This window comes from Neolamprologus multifasciatus, chromosome 10, assembly GCF_963576455.1.
Source record: "Neolamprologus multifasciatus chromosome 10, fNeoMul1.2, whole genome shotgun sequence".
NCBI classification, from domain to species: Eukaryota; Metazoa; Chordata; class Actinopteri; order Cichliformes; family Cichlidae; genus Neolamprologus; species Neolamprologus multifasciatus.
The window spans coordinates 12,191,799-12,210,828 of NC_140448.1; the positions used below are offsets into that span (position 1 = coordinate 12,191,799).

General features: G+C 41.6%; 1 protein-coding gene across 2 annotated transcripts in view; it reads left to right on the forward strand.

Moving 5' to 3' along the window:
• Nucleotides 1-18,791, forward strand: part of mink1 (misshapen-like kinase 1) — a 34,305-nt gene extending 15,514 nt beyond the window's left edge. The window contains exons 12-32 of one of the 2 annotated variants that reach the window (XM_085175624.1): nt 2,344-2,451; nt 3,063-3,149; nt 5,832-6,008; nt 6,096-6,266; nt 6,540-6,806; nt 7,111-7,190; nt 7,308-7,411; nt 7,512-7,603; nt 7,902-7,925; nt 8,725-8,876; nt 9,000-9,117; nt 10,913-11,029; nt 11,294-11,405; nt 11,609-11,758; nt 11,851-11,994; nt 12,588-12,722; nt 12,858-12,958; nt 13,085-13,234; nt 13,310-13,469; nt 13,551-13,690; nt 14,004-18,791. In XM_085175624.1, coding sequence (XP_085031750.1) covers nt 2,344-2,451; nt 3,063-3,149; nt 5,832-6,008; nt 6,096-6,266; nt 6,540-6,806; nt 7,111-7,190; nt 7,308-7,411; nt 7,512-7,603; nt 7,902-7,925; nt 8,725-8,876; nt 9,000-9,117; nt 10,913-11,029; nt 11,294-11,405; nt 11,609-11,758; nt 11,851-11,994; nt 12,588-12,722; nt 12,858-12,958; nt 13,085-13,234; nt 13,310-13,469; nt 13,551-13,690; nt 14,004-14,087 — 2,673 coding nt within the window. In that variant the 3' untranslated portion in view covers nt 14,088-18,791. The remainder of the gene's footprint in view (nt 1-2,343; nt 2,452-3,062; nt 3,150-5,831; nt 6,009-6,095; nt 6,267-6,539; nt 6,807-7,110; nt 7,191-7,307; nt 7,412-7,511; nt 7,604-7,901; nt 7,926-8,724; nt 8,877-8,999; nt 9,118-10,912; nt 11,030-11,293; nt 11,406-11,608; nt 11,759-11,850; nt 11,995-12,587; nt 12,723-12,857; nt 12,959-13,084; nt 13,235-13,309; nt 13,470-13,550; nt 13,691-14,003) is intronic. The other variant, XM_085175625.1, reaches the window with a different exon arrangement.
• The last annotated feature ends 239 nt before the right edge of the window (nt 18,792-19,030 follow it).

A 19,030-nucleotide genomic window follows, 5' to 3' on the forward strand; every position in this document is an offset into this window, starting at 1 on the left:
AGAAACTGCTTGGTGTCACTTCTACACTTTATGTTTTGTATAGATTAGACAAAGGAGATGCTACAGCACATTCAGAATCCCTGGTAGGTGTGTTTTTGAGCATTTGCCAGTCATTATGCTAATCTGGTTAATTAGTAGCTTAAGCTTCATGCTTATCCCACAAACATGAGTCTTACAGCAAAAGAGCAGGTGGGCATTTTCGCCCAGCTGTCACTGGGGGCTGCTGGATCTGGGTTCACTGTTTTGCCGTTTTTGTAAAACTAGTCGGAATAACAAGAATTCCTGCATAGCACAGCTTGATTAATGTTTATCTTTTCGTAGCTTATTTATTCGTGCACGCCACTCTTTTAGGAAGATGGCCTTCTAAAGTGAATAAAGCAGTCATTTTGAAACAGTCAGTTGAGACAAGAATCATTTCCTGTGATTGAGAATTGAACTTTGAAATGGATTCCACCTTAAATAAGAATGAGGAAACACTGATAAGGAGGCCCGTGTTTTTACAAGTGCTCGTTCTTTTCTGAGATATTAATATTGTGTTTACCCCACATTTGCACAACCGCTTTGCTGCTTATCATCAGATTTGAGTTGTTAGTTTTGATTAATTATGGTGATAATATTTATAAAATGCAAACACGTTTTGTTCGAGATGGAACAATAGCATGTTACTTTGAGTTGCCTCCACTCTTATTCTTAGATCATTAGAAATGTGCACGTTTTACTACCAGCTCATGATACAAAAACATTATGCAATATGACAGCACATCTTAATTCAAGCAGTGAAGCTATGTAGTTCATTGTCTGTCCGTACTTGTCCTTCTCTTTTAGCCACATAACTGTCTCTGGTTGCTCCTTTTCTTGCTCTGAGCTTGATTTCAGTATGTTTGTTTGCTTTCGGCAGTGGCAAAACATTTTAGATTTACTTCCTCACGCTGTCTGAGCTAACCTTTTTGTTCCGTGTAACTGGCATGACTTACAAAAGCACATGTAAGAGTAACAATGTTTAAATAGTTTAGATGTTGAAATTGGCCAGTGAGACAGACACATCAGTACACTCACCTGTCTGTCTCGATTTCACAACCTGCATGACTAAATAACTAGTTATAAGTACTGAACTAAGCTCAGGTCACCTTGTAGACTAGAACAAGGTATTCTGAAGTGATGGAGTTTACAAAGTGTATTGTCATTATGTTTTTTTCTTCTCAATTTGAGAATCGATGATTGCTCAATTACATTAGTGATAGTGACCCAAGATCGAGTGCTCTACACTAACCTTACCTCAGCACCGAGGGCCGCTTGTGTTATTTAATAATGTAAGAAAACCATTTATGTGCGATGAGTGGAAGAGGATGAATGAATGGATTTTTTGCAGTAGAGCAAAAAAATATTAATGACCACACATTTCCAGATCTGAATCACTGGAAATGAAATACTCTTATGCTTTTTCTTTTCTTTCAGTACCTTCATTCACAATGTTTCGGCCCTGACCAGTCTTTCACTTAACATTGTATATTTTTAGAAGTACGGCATTGTACTTCTAACAGTAGCTGACATAGTGTTGATATATCCACCCCTTCAAAGCTTACAGACAATAAATTGTATGAAAATGTTGTCTTTGTTGCACGGCATCTGAACTTCCTTTGAAGCTGACACACAGTCAGGATTTGACAGGATGTTATGTTAGACATTATTAACGAAAAGGCTGAGCATGTTGCTAAATACTTTGAAAGACATGCCTGCATAACCCAGTGAATTAGAGATGGGGTGGGGGGGACTGCGAACTGTGAAATCTCTGGGGAGTTCAGTAGGATTTGATGGAGGCACGTGTTAGCGCACCTACACTGCTGTCGTTGCTGTAATTGTTGTGCAACATTGGTAAAGGGTTATAACTACAGCGAGGGTGCGCTCTAATGAACCTTCACCTCCTTGTCTATCTTATTTACTTCTTTTGTCCACCGCTAAAGTGTCAGCGATGACTGAGCGTACGAGTGCGTTTTAGTGCCGCTGCCAAGTCGCGGGGGCTCTCGTTTCCCCGCAAAGAACAAATCTTTGTGTTTCAGTCTCTGTTTAGAAAAAGGCAGATAAAAAGCGCCCCCAGTCAAAAGTGAAAAACTGTCACTTCATGTTTGAATCAAAGCAGTACACTGAAAAGATGATTAGGATGCATTAGGTGTGTGTTTGTGAGAATGACTCACAGCTTCCTTTCTCTGCCCTGTACTTCTGCAGCTCTCACCCCCCCCCCTCATATCTTTGCAGGGGAGAATTTTCTTAACAGTAGGCTAATTTCTCTGTGCAGCCACATCCTCTGTGCTCATTACTCTTTTTCCTGTCACCCTTCTCTCCCAGCAACAGAGAAAACAGGGAGAGATGGTGAGGCAGCAAGAAAAGGGTCCCCATCGGAGACTTGACGATATGAGACGGGAGGAAGATAGGAGGCTGGCAGAGAGGGAGCAGGTAACCAACCACAGGAGGAGTGGGATCGCAGTCGGCCAATCGGTGCGAAGTGTAGGCGTGTCCAGCGGCAACACTGCGCAGGTTGCTCTGGTGGTGAAATTCCAGGAGTAGGTTGCCATAGCAGCAAGGGTCTAAATTAGTGTATTTACTCAGAGATGAGTTTTCTGTGGGTGAGCTCTCTGCGCCTCTTATGCTGTTTCCAGTCTACCCAGTAAAACAAGAGTCTGGCATCATGGCACAGTCACCTTTTAGTGCCAAATACCCCCTTTTTAAAATATCAGTCTGGTGCCTTAGATCAGTCACAGTGTCCTGATAAATATTTACATTCACTGACATTCATTTAAAATCTAGACACTTCTCACGGTCTCTGTTTAGTGCTGACAGTATGTTTTAATGGTCATTTGATTAGTCTCTGTTGCAGCTTCTTAACATGGGTAGTGACTGTTTTGAGACTAAAATTGTTGATTTTAATCCATGCAACACATGGTTTCTGTTACTGGATTGACATTACATAACTCTGCTTCTATGGTCTTTCCCCTCCCCCAATCATGCTCTCATTCCTCCTTCATCACCTCAATGTTTATCTTTCCTCCCTTGTTACCTTTCCTCAGGAGTTTATCAGGCATAAGTTAGAAGAGGAGCAGCGGCAGTTAGAAATCCTCCAACAGCAGTTGCTTCAGGAGCAAGCGCTGTTAATGGTAACTAGTCCTTATTACTCCTTAATCATTTCCTCTTCAAACTGCGGAGACTTGCACATTCATCTCCTGGTTATAATATATTGTCTGAAAAGGAGGGCAGCTGATCTTTTTTCCAAACCAAACACTGCAGTGCAAGCCTGCTTGCGTTTGAGTTTAGATGCTTTCTAAAAGGAATAAAAGTCAGAGATGAGATGTTTTGTTTTTTTTTCTTTCTCAATCAGAATATAAAAGCTCAGCTTGAGTTTGTAAGATTCTACATGTGGAGCACCTTGATGTAAATAAGCGGTTCATTTTCCAGAATATGGATGTAGCTCCCACAATATTCCGTGTTATTTAAAAGACATGCGGTGACCTAGATTTTAGGGGCAGTTTTCATTGTATAATGATATCTTGCGCACACTGAAGGGTAGAATTGCTGCACTCGTGGCGTCTTTGTTTCTGCGTGCACCTGTGGAGCGTAGGAGTTGCTGTCATCAAGACTGAAGCCTTTGTTTCTGTTTTGTAGAGTGGGAAAAATAATCCTATCCTATTTACTTTAGGCATCAGGGAATTTCAAATGCTTTCTCATGTCTTGCACAGAGCTCCTGTGGGTATGTAGGTCTTCACAGGGAACCAGAGCACAAGGCTGAAAACAAGTGCGCTATCCTTCCTCTGGGTTTGGCATAAAAGGGGCGTTTATGTGTGTGCAGCACGTAATTGCCCTACAGTGCAGTGAGACAAAATATTCAAGTGTATGGGCCTTGTAGGCCAAATTTCTGTGGATCACAGTATTCACTTCTAATACATCCAGTTTGTTCAGTAAATGTAAGCCTACCTCCAGCTCACAATTGGTGTACATCGGCAAGTAGTGAGCAGCATTCCTCTCTTGCTATTTTAAATTAAGTCTAGGTGGAACATTAACCCAGTAGGAATGTTTCTGTAGTGCCTTAAAAAAAGTTGTGAAAAACTGTCTATTAACCAAAACCATATGGGGTTATGACCAACCACAAGGTCATAACCCCAACTTCTTGAAATCTGTGACAGCTGCAGGATGTTTCCAGTCAGCCAAATTACATTGTAAGAAGGTATTCACATCGACAGCTACACGGATGTGAACAACACTGAATCCTTTTGAATTTAACATTTCAAAGTTGATTCAAAATGTGGTCTGATCGTTGATACATATTCTGACTAAAGTGATAATGCACAAACGGTCACAATTGTACAAGTTTTCATGAAAGCGCTGAGTGATCAGGAAGGAAGAAGTGAACTCAGCGAATTGCAGAGGCTCCTTTAGCGACAGCAGCCTCCATCAGATTGTTTGTGTTGCTGCTTTAGATTGAACCAGTCAAGAAAATGAACTTGGGACCAAACCTCCTACAAAGCAATTTTTGTTTCGTCAATATGTTTAAAAAAAGTTTATTCAACATGCCCCAAATACCTCCGCAGGGTTAAGATCAGGACTTTTAAGGAATTTTATTCTTTTCAAACATTCAAATGATGCCTCACAGGTGGGATGAGGTTTTGGTTTTGGCATTTTCTCATAAATACAGACTTTTTGTCAAAAAGTGGCTTTCAGAACAGCTAATAAATGAAAATGAAACAAAGCAAAGAAGAGATGAGAGAAACACCATTCAGCCTTGTTGTAACTGTTGATGTGCATAATTTGACCTCCAGAGGGCGCTTTGCAACTTCACTGCCAAAAACACAAAATTCTGTTCTTTCTCCGTTTTCCTATATTCATCTCCTAGATGAAGATCAGTACAGTTTGAGTAATCAATGTAGAGAAATATTACACTCCCAACTATACATAATCAGAGAAACCCCCTGCTGTCCACGTCATCCAAAACAAGCTGATTCTGAAAACGTTGTCAGTTTGCGAAGGTTTAATTCTTTTATTCTGATGTTTCGGTTCCTTATCTTGTTATGTGATAAACTCCTGGACAAATATTTCATATAGACAGTATTTTTTTCTTATAACAGGATTGTTATAATATAATACAATTCATTTCTCTGTGCAAACTTCTACATAAGACGTGTAAACAACAAGGTTGTTTGCATTACCTTTAGAAGGCTTTATTTTCTTAAACTGCTGCAAGAAAGCTGTAAATTCGTCCCTGTCTTAATTTTTTTAAAAGGCCTCTTGGCCTGTAGTGTACATGTATTCGCTTGACGAAAGAAAATTATGTTTAAACTGCTCAATGCAGCATCAGCTGGCCTGTAAATCTAGTGCTCCGTTGCCTGTAAGGACTCCGTTACTCACTCTCGGTTGAAAGAAAACTGTGAAGTTTAGCCTATGTTGTGGTGACTCATGGTAGAAAGTCTCATTTTAACCTCCAAAGCTTTGACTTCTCTGTTATTTCATGTTTTCTTCTGAATGCACTGGCCATCAAAAGGCTTAGAGACCCATGCCTACAACTCAATGAAAAACCAATAAGTCAGATGACTCATTTTTGCACTGTCTAACATACGGCACAAAAGCATTTAGCTATAGACATGATCAATATTATTTTCATGTGGGCTGGTAATTGACTGAAATAGGAGCACTTGGATATGTTAAAGCCCTAAACATGTGTTGTCTCTGGTTGAAATCAGGTCTGGTGTATTATCATTGCATCTGCTGTAATCTGCAGATTTGACTTGTGCTTTTGTGTCCAGTCTGAGGCAAGCAATGTCTTAAGTGCAGTGTTTCTCTCTGCTCAGGAATATAAACGCAAGCAGCTCGAGGAACAGCGTCAGTCCGAGCGGCTGCAGAGACAGCTGCAACAGGAACATGCCTACCTGGTGTCCCTGCAACAACAGCAGCAAGACAAGAAACCCCAGCTTTACCACTACAACAAAAACCTGGAGCCCAACAACAAACCGACTTGGGCCCGTGAGGTACCAGCATTGCGGCATTTTAATCATTAGACAGTAAAAGCAGCGAACACTACAGAGTAAATTCTCCTCTCGCACGCCTTATTTCAGGTGGAGGAGAGAAGTAAGCTCAACAGACAGGGCTCACCCAAAATCTGCACTACTGTCTCCGACACTGCCATCCAGTCACGCTCTGACTCAATCAGCCAGTCAGGAGCGGTCCAGTCTGCGCAGACCCCACCGATGCAAAGGCCTGTTGAACCCCAAGGAGGGCAGGGCAAGGTGGGTGTTTCTGAGAGTTTGAAATAATAATCTGCCCTTAATTGGAGCCGATACAATTGCTTTATACCTTCCTACTTCTTATTCCTCTGCTGCCTTCAACTTAATTTTTTTCTTATCTTATTTATGCCTTCTTTTTCTTCTTTTCCCTCTCAAATTCACCTTGAACTACAAATGCGACCATTCACCCTCCCTGTGCCTGCCTTCCTTTTTCGCTCTTCTTTCCACTGCTGCGCTTCCCTCCCGGTGTGCTGCTGCTGCTCCTGTCCCCTGCAGTTCCAGATGGCTCACTTGGTTCCTCTGAAGCCTTATGCTGCCCCTGTCCCTCGCTCTCAGTCACTCTGTGACCAGCCCACTAAGACCATGTCCGCCTTCCCTACCCAGGATCCTTCCCTGACCCCCACACCCCGCCCTATCCACTCCAGAGAGCTGGTGCGTCAGAATTCAGACCCCACTTCTGAAACCCAGGCACCACAGGCACACCAAATCAGAGAGGATCGTGGCCCATGGATCCGCCTGCCAGATGTAGAACTTCCACCCAAGGTAAGATTCAGCAGCTGCTTTGGACTCTGTAGTTGGCGTCCAACCTAAGTTTGAACTTTTTTGTTACCTCAACTGTTTACTGAGCTGCAGCTATTAATGAGACATTAAATGCGTACCTCATAGAGAAGCTGCTGGTAGTACGTTGAGCTCATTTGTTTACATCTAGGGAAGACTCGACCAACTAGGAATAAATTTGCATGATAAAAGCTATTGTGCGTCTTCGAGTGGTTGGTCTACAAGACACAGTCTTCATTAAAGTTGTTGCTGCCTGGAAAATGTAAGACTTTGCCATTGTTTTTCTTAGATTCCACAGAGGACGGCGTCTATCGCCACAGCTCTCAACACCAACCTAACCTCTGGTATAAGGCACCCAGTAAGAGCCAGGTACTGAAGACATGCTTTGATCTGAGATTTCTTTAATTTTGGTGCCTTTTTAATAGGATAAATATCTATGACAACTTGATTTAATTGATTTTTATCCTCACTGTAACCTCATGGCAGCAATCCAGATCTCAGTCGCAACGATCGCTGGGAGAGAGGAGACAGCATGAGCATCATATCCAATCTTCCCCAGACGGGCAGTTTAGAGAGGCATCGCATCCTCAGTGAGTTCCCATCTCCCCAGTGCCATTTCTCAGCAGACTGTCTTTGCAGTAAGCGTATTTTCAGAAGCATAACTACTCTCTGTGACGTTGTTATTTTCAGGTTCCTCCAAAATGGATTCGCCCATTCTCTCCCACGATCCTCGTCACAAGCCAGGAGAATCTCGAACCTCCTCCCGGCCTGGGCGTCCTGCTGTGAGTGGCTGTTTCCTCACTGTGCCTACTTGTAAAGCCAGCTTTAACAGAACTCAAAGGGGTGCTCGCCACAGACAAGCATCTGTAAAATAAAAAAACACACTAACACGCTGTGCTTACGCTTAGTTTTAAATTAAATGCACCTGTTCTGTAAATGAATTAATGGAAAACTAACTCGAAGTTTTCTCTTCACTTCAACTTTACTCCTGAGCCAGTACTGATATATCGCCTCATGCTGCTCCTTTTCTTTCTTTCTTTTTTTAAATCCCTATTTTTTAACTTTACCTTAAATGTGCAGAGTTACAAGAGAGCTATAGGGGAGGTTAGTATCAATGTCTCTTCTGTGCTTGTGATGCTCCTGCATGACTTGGTATTTGCATTTACTGTCAGTGTTTGTACAGAATTTAAGGCATGCCCTACACTGCCTGCTTTCATCACGTAAATCTCATTTTATTCTTGGAATAAAATGAACTTCCTTCTGTAAAATCCTTTCTCAGGACTTTGCATGTATTCGGTTGCAGTTTGAACACCTTTCACTAAACACCTGCATCCATTATGAGTCATTTGCATCGCTGCTGTTTTTCAGCTCATCATCCCGATGCCTGCCCTACCAGCTGTCTTTGGATTGTCTTGTTTATCAGTAGTACATGAAGTGTTTCCCATAGAATTAGATGTATGTGTGGCAGCAGCAGTTTTCGTTTTGGGAAGGTGTGCTTGTGTTGAGCACACAAAACGAAGCACACACGCGTTTCAAGATTTATTATTAAATATTATTGTTTATTAGGCTAGCGTTCCTCTGTAAGATCTGATTTCGATGGGCTCGGACCATCTCAGGCCGCAGCTTCGACAGCTCTGTAGGCTCGTCGAGTGACCCTCACTCACATGCTTCGCTCTTGAGATCCAGCTCACACTGGATCTCACCAGCTGCAGTCCAACATGGTGAAGTCCAAGTCTGACTGGGCAAACGCCACTGCGACAGCGACCTGGTCTGTGTGCCAGTAGGAAAAAATGATATACCAAATAAAGGCAGTATATGGGAAACACTTGCATACTGTGTAATGCTGTCGTGTTAGCTGCTATTTTCTTTGATAGCTGAGATTATGTGCAATCCTGTCTGGCAGGACCACGGCCTCTTTGCCAAAGAGCGTGCCGAGGAGCCGCCAAGACCTCCAGTCAAAGCCAACGATTACTCGTCCTCTTCGGAAAGCAGCGAGAGTAGCGAAGAAAGCGAAAGCGGCGAGGGAGCAGAGGAGGAAGAAAGCCCCACAGATCGGTAACACCAACTAATACTTACAATTCAGGGATCAGCCAATAGTTTCTGTTTGTGAGCTTTGCTTTTAAATGAAGAGTAACCTGCTTGTGTAAAATCAGCATCCTACATCCTTTTTGATTTCAGCCACAGAGATGCAGACACTGATTCAGTCAACACCATGGTGGTTCATGAAGATGAGGGTGAGGCAGGAGAAGGAGAGCAAGCTGGAGGCTACGGGGATCAGACCATGCTGGTACAGAGGGTGAGTCATCTGTATATGTAATGATGCTTAAAATGCATTGAGTTCACGGAGAAATCAACACAGTTTGTGTCACAGAATATTGTAAAGCAGGAAGACAAGAGCCTCTGGTCCACGTTAACGGTGTTATACTTTTTTACATATACAGTGTATACAAATGGCCAAATAAAGAAGACATTATGTAATGTGGAGTCATTGTACATGCACAAATAAATATGTTGGCAGCTTTCAGATTTCATCAATGCACTGAAAGCAAAGAAGATTCCACATTTTGCGCCAGTGCTTAACAAGCACTCGCAAGTGAATCAGAAACCGGAACACGTACAACACTGTCGCGTATCAGTGGACTGCGAGGTTGTGAAACCACAGCTTCTGTATTGCACAGCTGTTGTTAGTAACTTTAATTATTCTTTTCTTTTAACTGCTTTTATTTTAGTGTCTATGTTGCCTGAAGACAGCCTTTAGCCAGCCCGAGTTAGATTGTCAAATGTCTTTTGCATGTCTTCCAGCCGGCTCATAATGAGTTGTCACTTTTAATGAAGTGCAGTAGTTTTGTGCATATGTGTGTAAATTTGAAAGTGCACAAAATGTATATTTGTGACAGGCCACAGTTATATAAAAGGAGGACATTTTTACCATGATGCCATTGATTGGTTTCTAATGTTGTGTTTTGAAGCCTCGAGAATAGTGTTTCTATAGTCTCCATTTTGGTTGGAAAAAAATGTGATGAGGAGGAAGGGAGGGATGACTTGAGTGAAATGAGTCTATCCAAGATAATTCTCCTTTTTGAGACATAGTGGGACAAAGATTTACAAACTAGACTAAATTTTTTATTCAGTATGACCCAAAACAGCTCATCGGTAACTCATGAGGAAGGTTTACAGAGGTCCAGATAATGCTGATTTCACATATGCTTCTGTAGGACAGAATGTCTTTTTGCAACCACAATTATCACCATCTGGTAGCCTTCAGAATGAATGCAGGGTTAGGAAACTTCTGCATTGGCTTCATTTTTCTGACCTGGAAGCTGCGTCCATGTTTTATACCATCTGAGAGATACTAATGATCACCAGGGTCTGCCATTAGTGCTAAAATGACATACACAACACACTGAGCACACAGAGGAAGAATGTTGATTGCTTTTATTTTGAATGCTTTCCATTTTTAATGCAAATCCTAAAACCATTTCCAGTGACAGCACCACATCCCTCTGCGACACATTAGAACAGTGACAGTCCTCCAGCCTGGCGGGGCACGTCAAATATTATCTTGACAGGATCACATTTTATAGCAGCGTGCAGATGAGATTCTTCATTCATTCATTCCCGAGTATGTGTAAGATACCGTTTTGAGGACATGTAGGGTTTAATTTATGATAAATTTGTATTTAATGAATAGCTTTTATGGCTGTGCATGTAGGTTCCTGTCAGTTTAGACTTTTGTTGTCTTTGTTACTCATTTTTCTTTAATGTGGCATTAAAACAGCTTGTGCATGTTCAGTTTTTCTGAAAGAAATTCGACTGGGAAAGCATCCAGTGGTTGTGCATGACAGAACCTTTACAACTCAGATAATGATTTTGGGGTCGTTCACATTATGGAGACAGAAAACTGCATAATGTCCATTACTGATTGTTACAGTATTAAACATTTAAAGTAACTTTTCAAAGTCAGTCACTGTTTATGTGCTAAATGTTTCTGAGTAACTGGTGCAGCAGATTATCCTAATCTGAGTCTGTCATATCATTATGTAATACTTAATAATTCTGTTTGTTTGTTTTGTGTTTATTTCATCTGAAAGACCCCAGAGAAGCGCAGCCATAACGGATACACTAACTTGCCAGATGTGGTGCAGCCCTCTCACTCCCCCACTGACTCAGCCACTCACTCCTCTCCTGGGAAGGACTCTGTTTACGATGTAAGTGTTACTGATGCTAAGTATATCAGCCCTAAATTCCTCCTCCCCCCTCCCTCCCGACGTGTTCCACATTTACCATCAGATCAGTCACGAAGTTCACCCATAACTGAATGCATTTACAAATATCAGTAGTGCAGCTCTTAAAGCTGTTTTGATGCCACGTAAGCACTTAAAACACTTGGAGATGGAAGAAAAATACATTTTCAGAAGAAATGTAGGCCTAAACAAGAATATACAACTAACACACACATCCTGTTCTCCCAGTATCAGTCCAGAGGTTTGGTTAAGGCATCTGGCAAATCCTCTTTCACTACCTTTGTGGATCTGGGGATGTACCAGTCACCAGGAGGTACAGGCGATAACATATCTGTCAGTGGTGAGCGAAATATTCACTACCTTAACCTTGTTTTTGCATCACAATACTTTTCCTTTATTTACAAAAACAAGTCTGATTACTTGATAATGGATGTAATGTTGATTTAAAATAGGATTATTGAAACATTCGTATATATGTATTTTGTACTGATTTGTGTTTTCCCTCTTCAAATAAGCCATTCCCATTGCTGCTTCTGTGTGTAGGCTCCAGGTTTGATCAGCTGAAGATGGAAGTGAGGAAAGGATCCATGGTGAATGTCAATCCCACCAACACACGCCCTCCTAATGACACACCAGAGATCCGCAAGTATAAGAAGAGGTTTAACTCTGAGATCCTGTGTGCTGCACTTTGGGGTAAGAACCGGTTCAGGATTTATTAATGAAAAAATATCAATGCAAAATGCAAACACTCTTACCGAAGTGTGTGTGTGTGTGTGTGTCTTTAGGTGTGAACCTTTTGGTAGGCACGGAGAATGGTTTGAAGCTACTGGATCGTAGTGGTCAGGGCAAGGTGTACCCCCTCATCAACTCGCGCAGGTTCCAGCAGATGGACGTCCTGGAGGGCCTCAACCTGCTCATCACCATATCAGGTCACAACTGCTGCCCACTGCTGTTGCTGCAGCTGGTTAAGTTTGTCTGTCCTTTGGTCATAAGATGATAAACAAGCTTCTTTTTTTCTACATTTGAAAATACTAACAAAAGTTGGCTGTTATCCCCTACAAAGCTGTCTCTCACTGCTTTTTTTATTCACTCACTGTACTGACAGCTGTGTCGTATGTTGTGAGTCTCCTCTGCTATGTCAAAAACAATGACCCTTCAACTTTAATTTCCTTTCTGTGAGGCCAAAGTCAAAAAAGGCAAGTAGACTGAGAGAAGACTGTGTTGCTGTGGCTGAAAAACATGCATTTATAATTGGGCCATTAGTGGCACAATTATAAATCATAGCTTCCCTTCCATCATCCCTTCTAGAGGGATTAGTATGTACAGCAGGAAAGGATTTAAGTTGGACAGTAATATCATGGGGAAAAAAATAATATTTTCATATGAAATCCATTTTGCCATTTCCCGACCTTTAATTGCAGGATAAAAAAAATAATGTAACCACATTATATAAATGCACTTAAATAATTACTATAATGTCGTCAGATTTATAATTGATCTTTCTCTCTGTGCATCTATTAAGGCAAGAAAAACAAAGTGCGTGTCTACTACCTGGCATGGCTGAGGAATAAGATCCTCCACAATGATCCTGAGGTAGAAAAGAAGCAGGGTTGGACCACAGTGGGAGAGATGGAGGGCTGTGTACACTACAAAGTGGGTGAGTGACAGATGATGGCTTTTTATCCGTGGTCTTTATTAAACTCCTGAGAAATTGGTGATGAGTGCATTTGGCACAGTAAATTATTAATTACAAGTGTCTGATGTCAGATGGCCTTGTGCTTGTTCTGTCTAGTGAAATACGAGAGGATAAAGTTCCTGGTGATTGCTTTGAAGAATGCGGTGGAAGTTTATGCTTGGGCGCCCAAACCTTATCACAAATTCATGGCCTTCAAGGTAAGTCTCCCCTTTCGTATGAGCTGGATTAGTTATGCAAGGGCAGTCAACCAGAAGCAGGTTCAAGTTGATTATCTTCTCATTCTCCCTTTCTGCATCCTATCACCCTCCACCCCTTTAAACCAGTCTTTTTCAGATTTGCCACACAGGCCTGTCTTGGTCGACTTGACAGTGGAGGAAGGCCAGAGGTTGAAGGTCATCTATGGATCTTGCGCTGGCTTCCACGCCATTGATGTGGACTCCGGAAACAACTATGATATTTATATTCCCGTTCACGTAAGTTTTATGGCAACGATTTGTAAAATATAAAGCAGACAGTAGCTCATCCCTCCGGGTTTCTATCTCAAACAGATCCAGAGCCAAGTGACACCACACGCAATCGTGTTCCTGCCCAGCTCAGACGGCATGGAGATGCTGCTGTGCTATGAGGACGAGGGCGTCTACGTCAACACGTATGGGCGCATAATAAAGGACGTTGTCCTGCAGTGGGGCGAGATGCCTACATCTGTTGGTACGGGTCACACCAAGCAGCATTGAATTGTAAAGACTGTAACTGGTTAATCCGGTCCTAACCTTACACTGTGCTCTGCAGCTCATATCTGCTCAAACCAGATCATGGGTTGGGGAGAAAAGGCCATTGAGATCCGCTCTGTGGAGACTGGCCACTTGGACGGTGTTTTTATGCACAAAAGAGCTCAGCGGCTGAAGTTCCTTTGCGAGAGAAATGATAAGGTAAACATAGAAACACTTGTAGAAGGCCAACTCTGCTTTTAGTATGAACACAGAGCCTGCAGCTGATTAGCTTAGCATAGCCACTGATTGCAGAGGTGTGCAGCTACCCTGAAAGAAAGTAATCTCATCACCAGAACCCCGAAGCTCATGAGATACACAAAGAGTTATTTATATGTGAATTGGTGATTACCTCGAGTGCCTTTCCAGTACACCGTCCCAGCCATTAACACCTTTTAACAGCGTTGATCAGCTCCCGGATGCAGCTTGTTGGTAACAAAGGAATAACATGCATCTCGATTGTGTCTATCCTCAGGTGTTTTTCGCATCAGTGCGGTCCGGAGGCAGCAGCCAGGTTTACTTCATGACGTTGAACAGAAACTGCATCATGAACTGGTGAAAGGACCCCAGCAGGGATCGAAGAAAGAAGTGCATCCGAAATTTGCGCTAACGCATGCACCACACGTGAACATCACTCTCTCTTTTCTCTCCAGCAAGCTCACACTCAAGCACTCATAGTCCAAAGAGACACGCACACACACTCATAGCACACACAACACACACACACACCACACACACAGATACATCCAAAAACAATCTTAAAATCCATTCCAACTTACACTCCTTAAGACGCAGTTTCAACCGTGACCCCCTGAAAACATTCTCCCTCGAGGAAACCGTGAAAAACAGCCGATGAGCTTCATATGTTGATACCATCTATTTCATTTGTACTGTATATATTCTTGTCTTGATTTCCTTTTCTTTGTGGACCCGTGTTCAGTCGTAAATATTTAGTTCCTAATTGTGAAGTATGTTAACATTCCTTGATGGTTCTCCAGTACTTTTGAGGAAGGCATTATTTACTAATGGTATATATCAAAATGAAGCTGTAAATAGATAGCACCTTAGACTTGGATCCGAATCATTTGCAGGCCTCTTGCATAGCCGACGTGAGACGATAAACACCTGCAACGGCTCGTGGCCCCTGGTTATTTTGAGGCTTCTACAGATTCAGGGAGGCTCAAAGAATTATTACAAACATATTACAAAGGGACAAAGTCCGGCGAAGTAGCTTGTTTAAATTTTTCTTCTTCTTTTTTTTTTTTAAATCTACAGTAGACGGTTAAGGGAACTCTTACTTTGTTTCTCTGACCAAACCAAATTATGGTTCAGTTCTTAATCACTGGCAAATAAGCCTAAAATCCTTCAATAACAGAATAAATTCACTTTGAACGATCAATCAGAAGTCTCCATACTATACGGTACTCAGAATGAGTACGGTGAAAACTTCCTGCTTTGCCTTTTTGTAGTTTAGGCGAAACGATCAGTTGTATGTCTCATCAGGCTTGTATCTAAACTTTTTTGTTTCCATAGATTTTCAAAACTACACAAATTTGATATTTATATGTAGTGATTCTGTATTGGTATTAGCCTACTGGTATTTTTAATTTTACTGTAATTACGTTGCCATTATATTGCAATATATACTGTTCTCGTGGAGTGTTTTGAGCAGGGGAGTTCATATATTTGGCTAGCAGTGTTGGAGTATGACGGCAACTCTGAAGGGGAGAGAGGGGACGGGAGATTTGTCAGGAGGAGGAGGATGTTAGTGAGACACGGGAGGAGGGTTTGCCACCTTCCTACCACTCTGATCTACTCTACTGTATTATATTTTAGTTCTTAGACTATTTTGTTAGTGTGGATTTTTTTTCGTGAGACGTGTTTGTCCAGGCAATTGCGGTAGAACAGCCCTCTGTGTGTGATAGAAGTCATATTTGTCCTGGGCCAGTAGAAAGATTCGATTAATGGGGACTCTGCTGTACCGCAGAGGGCTCCATCTCATCAGGCACTTTGGAGAGCACAGCTGAAACTCACGAGACTTAATATATTTTATATCTGTACATTCTGCCAAAGTTCACCGTGTAAATTTTGCAGCAGAGGTTTGAAGCAAGGCCAAAGGGAAAGAGGAGCTTATGGATGCTGACCAAGAAACTATTCCTACAGATCACTAACCAATATTTTGCTTTCAATATACCAATCCAAAATGTGAGTTAGTGGTGTTATGGTATGATTCTGTGTTTCCTTTGCATAGATTCGATTTTGTTAATTTTTTTAAGGGGAATTAGACTTCGGGAAGCTGCATAAGCGAGAGGTTGGTTGTTCCTCTACACCAAACACTACGGTACAAGCATGAGGCAGCCTTATCAGAAAGAGGCTTGATGAATGGAGCTTTTTGTTCAGTGAGTCACTTGGTTCACTGCACCGCCAGAGGTGGATGTTTAGCGTGGTTGATGGGAAAATGTGCTGTTTGTTCACCAACTTGTGCATCAGAGCTATTATGTAAATATTATAAGAATTATAAACTGAATCTTAGCCAGTGATCTGTAGGAAGGTTTGTTAAAACCTGCTCTTTAAGCTAAGGAGATATATTTTATTCATGAAAAAACGAAGAAAGCTATCAAGACTGCAGTATACATTCAGGACAGAGCGTTTAATCGAAAGTTCTATAAATAGGTGGTTAATTTTCTGAGAGTATGCGATAAATGGGCATGGAAAGCACCTTGAGCAAACATACATTTACAAGTATATCTCACACAGATACTTTGGTGTGCATGTAAGCCATTGAAATAGATTATATAGTACTGTATCAAAGTTGTTTTCCCCTTAAGCGAATGTGTTTTTATTCCTAAGTATCTTTTATGTGCCATGACCTACTTTTCAAACGTCTACAACTACAATCGTCCCGGAGCTCTGGCACTCGTGCTTTTTATGATCAAATCCTTATTTTTTATCAATCTGCCATGTTTACAGTTAAAGCAGTGCCTTGGACTCGGGAAGGTGAGATGCTTTTTTTTTTGGAAGGGTTGTGAGCCCACTCCCCACCCCTATATGCCCGCCCCCTCGCTCCCACCCCCAAAAATCTCTTTACTGAAATCACACGAAGAAGAGGCACAATTATATTTGCTCCCTCGTCAAGATTAATGTCCTGTGCCAGTTAAGTGCACTTAAGTAAAATCCATATTATCTCTTAAATGGACTTGAAATGCTTTTTCTTTGTTCTTTCTTTCTGTTTTATTTTTTTGGGCAACATATATTCTAACGTCAAATAATCAGCAGACAAGAATCTATTGAGAGAATTGCAATAACAGATAAGTTAATATATGTCCAGTTAATCCAGTGTAACGTGTTGAGGATGTACTCGCAGCAGGAGCCAGCATAGAGTAAAGCCATGAATATGTAGAGGAAAAAACAAAAGTTAATGTGCACACATCAAGTTAAACTGTGTGTGTATGTGTGTGTATGTGTGTGAGTGATGTCTGCTCCTAAAAATGTAGGTTCATTCTGCACAAGTGATCTAAGCGCTTCTTTAACATGTTGATTGTGTAATGTTGTAGTGGGGAGAGTAGCGTGACTTATCCTGAGAAGCCTATTTTATAAAATATGTAAATGAGTCTATATTGAGAAATAAAAAGTGAATGTACATCTATAAGACAGATTTGTATTTATATGAAAGTGTGTACCGCTCTATTAATCTAAGCACAATGTATTTTAAGGCCGAGAGATCAAAGCTATACCCGAGTCTAACGGAGAGATGGGCTATTTTATTTGCCCCCGTCCCCCAAATATTCCCCTCTTTCATTCTGTCATTCATTAAACTAGTCCGGGTGTGATTAGGAGTTGTTATAGCTAAGCAGGAGACAACTGTGTGTGTATGTGGACAGTCTTAAAAATCTATCCAGACAGAAACATACATGTCTGTTGTTAGTGGAGGAGTCAGATGTGGCTGGGATTCAGACACTTGAGGTGACTCGCAGTCTGTTGTTGGATCTGCCCTTCTGGTGTAAATGGCCTACAGGGGGGTGACAGGCTGATAATATTCTCAGGAGATGATCGCAATGGTCACGAAGACAGAACTACACTGATGTTAGAAGCCCAATAGTGTGTGGTGTGGGGTCATCGGCTCTTCACACACTACAAACGAGCCAATAATCTTTAGTTTTCATAAAGTATAAAAAGTAATTCCACTGATTTTACACGTCAGTCTGTTTTTGGTGTCAGTAGGTGCTTCGTGTGATGTCGGGTCGCGCTGCTCGGGGCTGAAGGCCAACAAAAATTTCTTGCATGAGACTACATTTTTGCACACCTGAATCTTTAACTGAAATTGCAGTATGTGATTGTGGGAGCTTCAGTGTACAGGATAGTGGACGCATGCCTGGAAATAAAAAGATCTCTATTAATTCTGAAGTGTTAAACATGAATCTGGCTACTTCACACGTATAGCATGACGGACGGCTTATGAAAAAAATGAAAATCATCCAAATTGTAGGAGAGCTCAAGCTTGAGTGTGTGCAAAGCTTTGATGTGTAAAATCAGTGCGTTTTCCCCTCTTTTAAACACATAACTTCCATAATGTACTCCATTGGCAGTTATGTGAAATATCCTGCATACACAAAAAAATAATCACTTCCATGTAAACAAAAGCAAAAAGCCATAGCATCACTTAACTCTTGTTATTTTAACTGCATGGTTTGTGCTGGCAGGTTTTCTGGAGAGCACTGCAGCTAAATTATTAACGTTAACCATGAAAGCCTTTTGACAAACGTTTGTCGCCAACCCGACCGAGAGCGTCACTCCCAAACACTCAGCTTGTTGCCTCATTTCGTGCAGCAGAAATTCTTCTAATGGTGTTGCGGTCTGGAAGACGGACGAGTGGTTATGGTTGGTGATTTCCCTAAATGCACCTTAAGATGCGAAAGTGCTATTTCATTTTGTGCCAACGACCATTAAAAGACCTGAACCTCACAGCTCGTTAGTTTCCTGGGAAGATTTGCGTCAGTCTGGCCGTAAGCTTGGACAGACTCGACCGCCGAATTTGTGTGATTTGACTCTTGAGTTGTAGGTGTGGAGGATTGTTCTTCTTTCTTTCTTCCTTTTTTTTAATTTAAAGCAATACAAGCGTTTGAAGAGTTTCAAAATTGTCCATGCGAGTGTGACTTGCAGGTCGTGATTCTCCAGTGGCCTTCGGCAGACTTAACATAGGCTGGTTTGTGTGTTACAAAAATCATTCTGTGCTTTCGCTTTTGTTTGTAATCACACATACACACACACACAAAAAAAATTAATGTCGGTTTAACACAATCACATGCTGGGACGCTTGATGTAATCCAAAAACTGCCTTTATGAACTCTTAAGTATCGATAAATGGCTGATAGATAATCATCTCTTGAGGCACTCTTCTCTTCTAACTTATATTTCTAATCAATCCCGTGTGACAGGATTAGCAGCTGTAGTCGGGGAGTGAGGCAGATCAAAACATGGGGAGCTCTACATCGACGTGGCTCT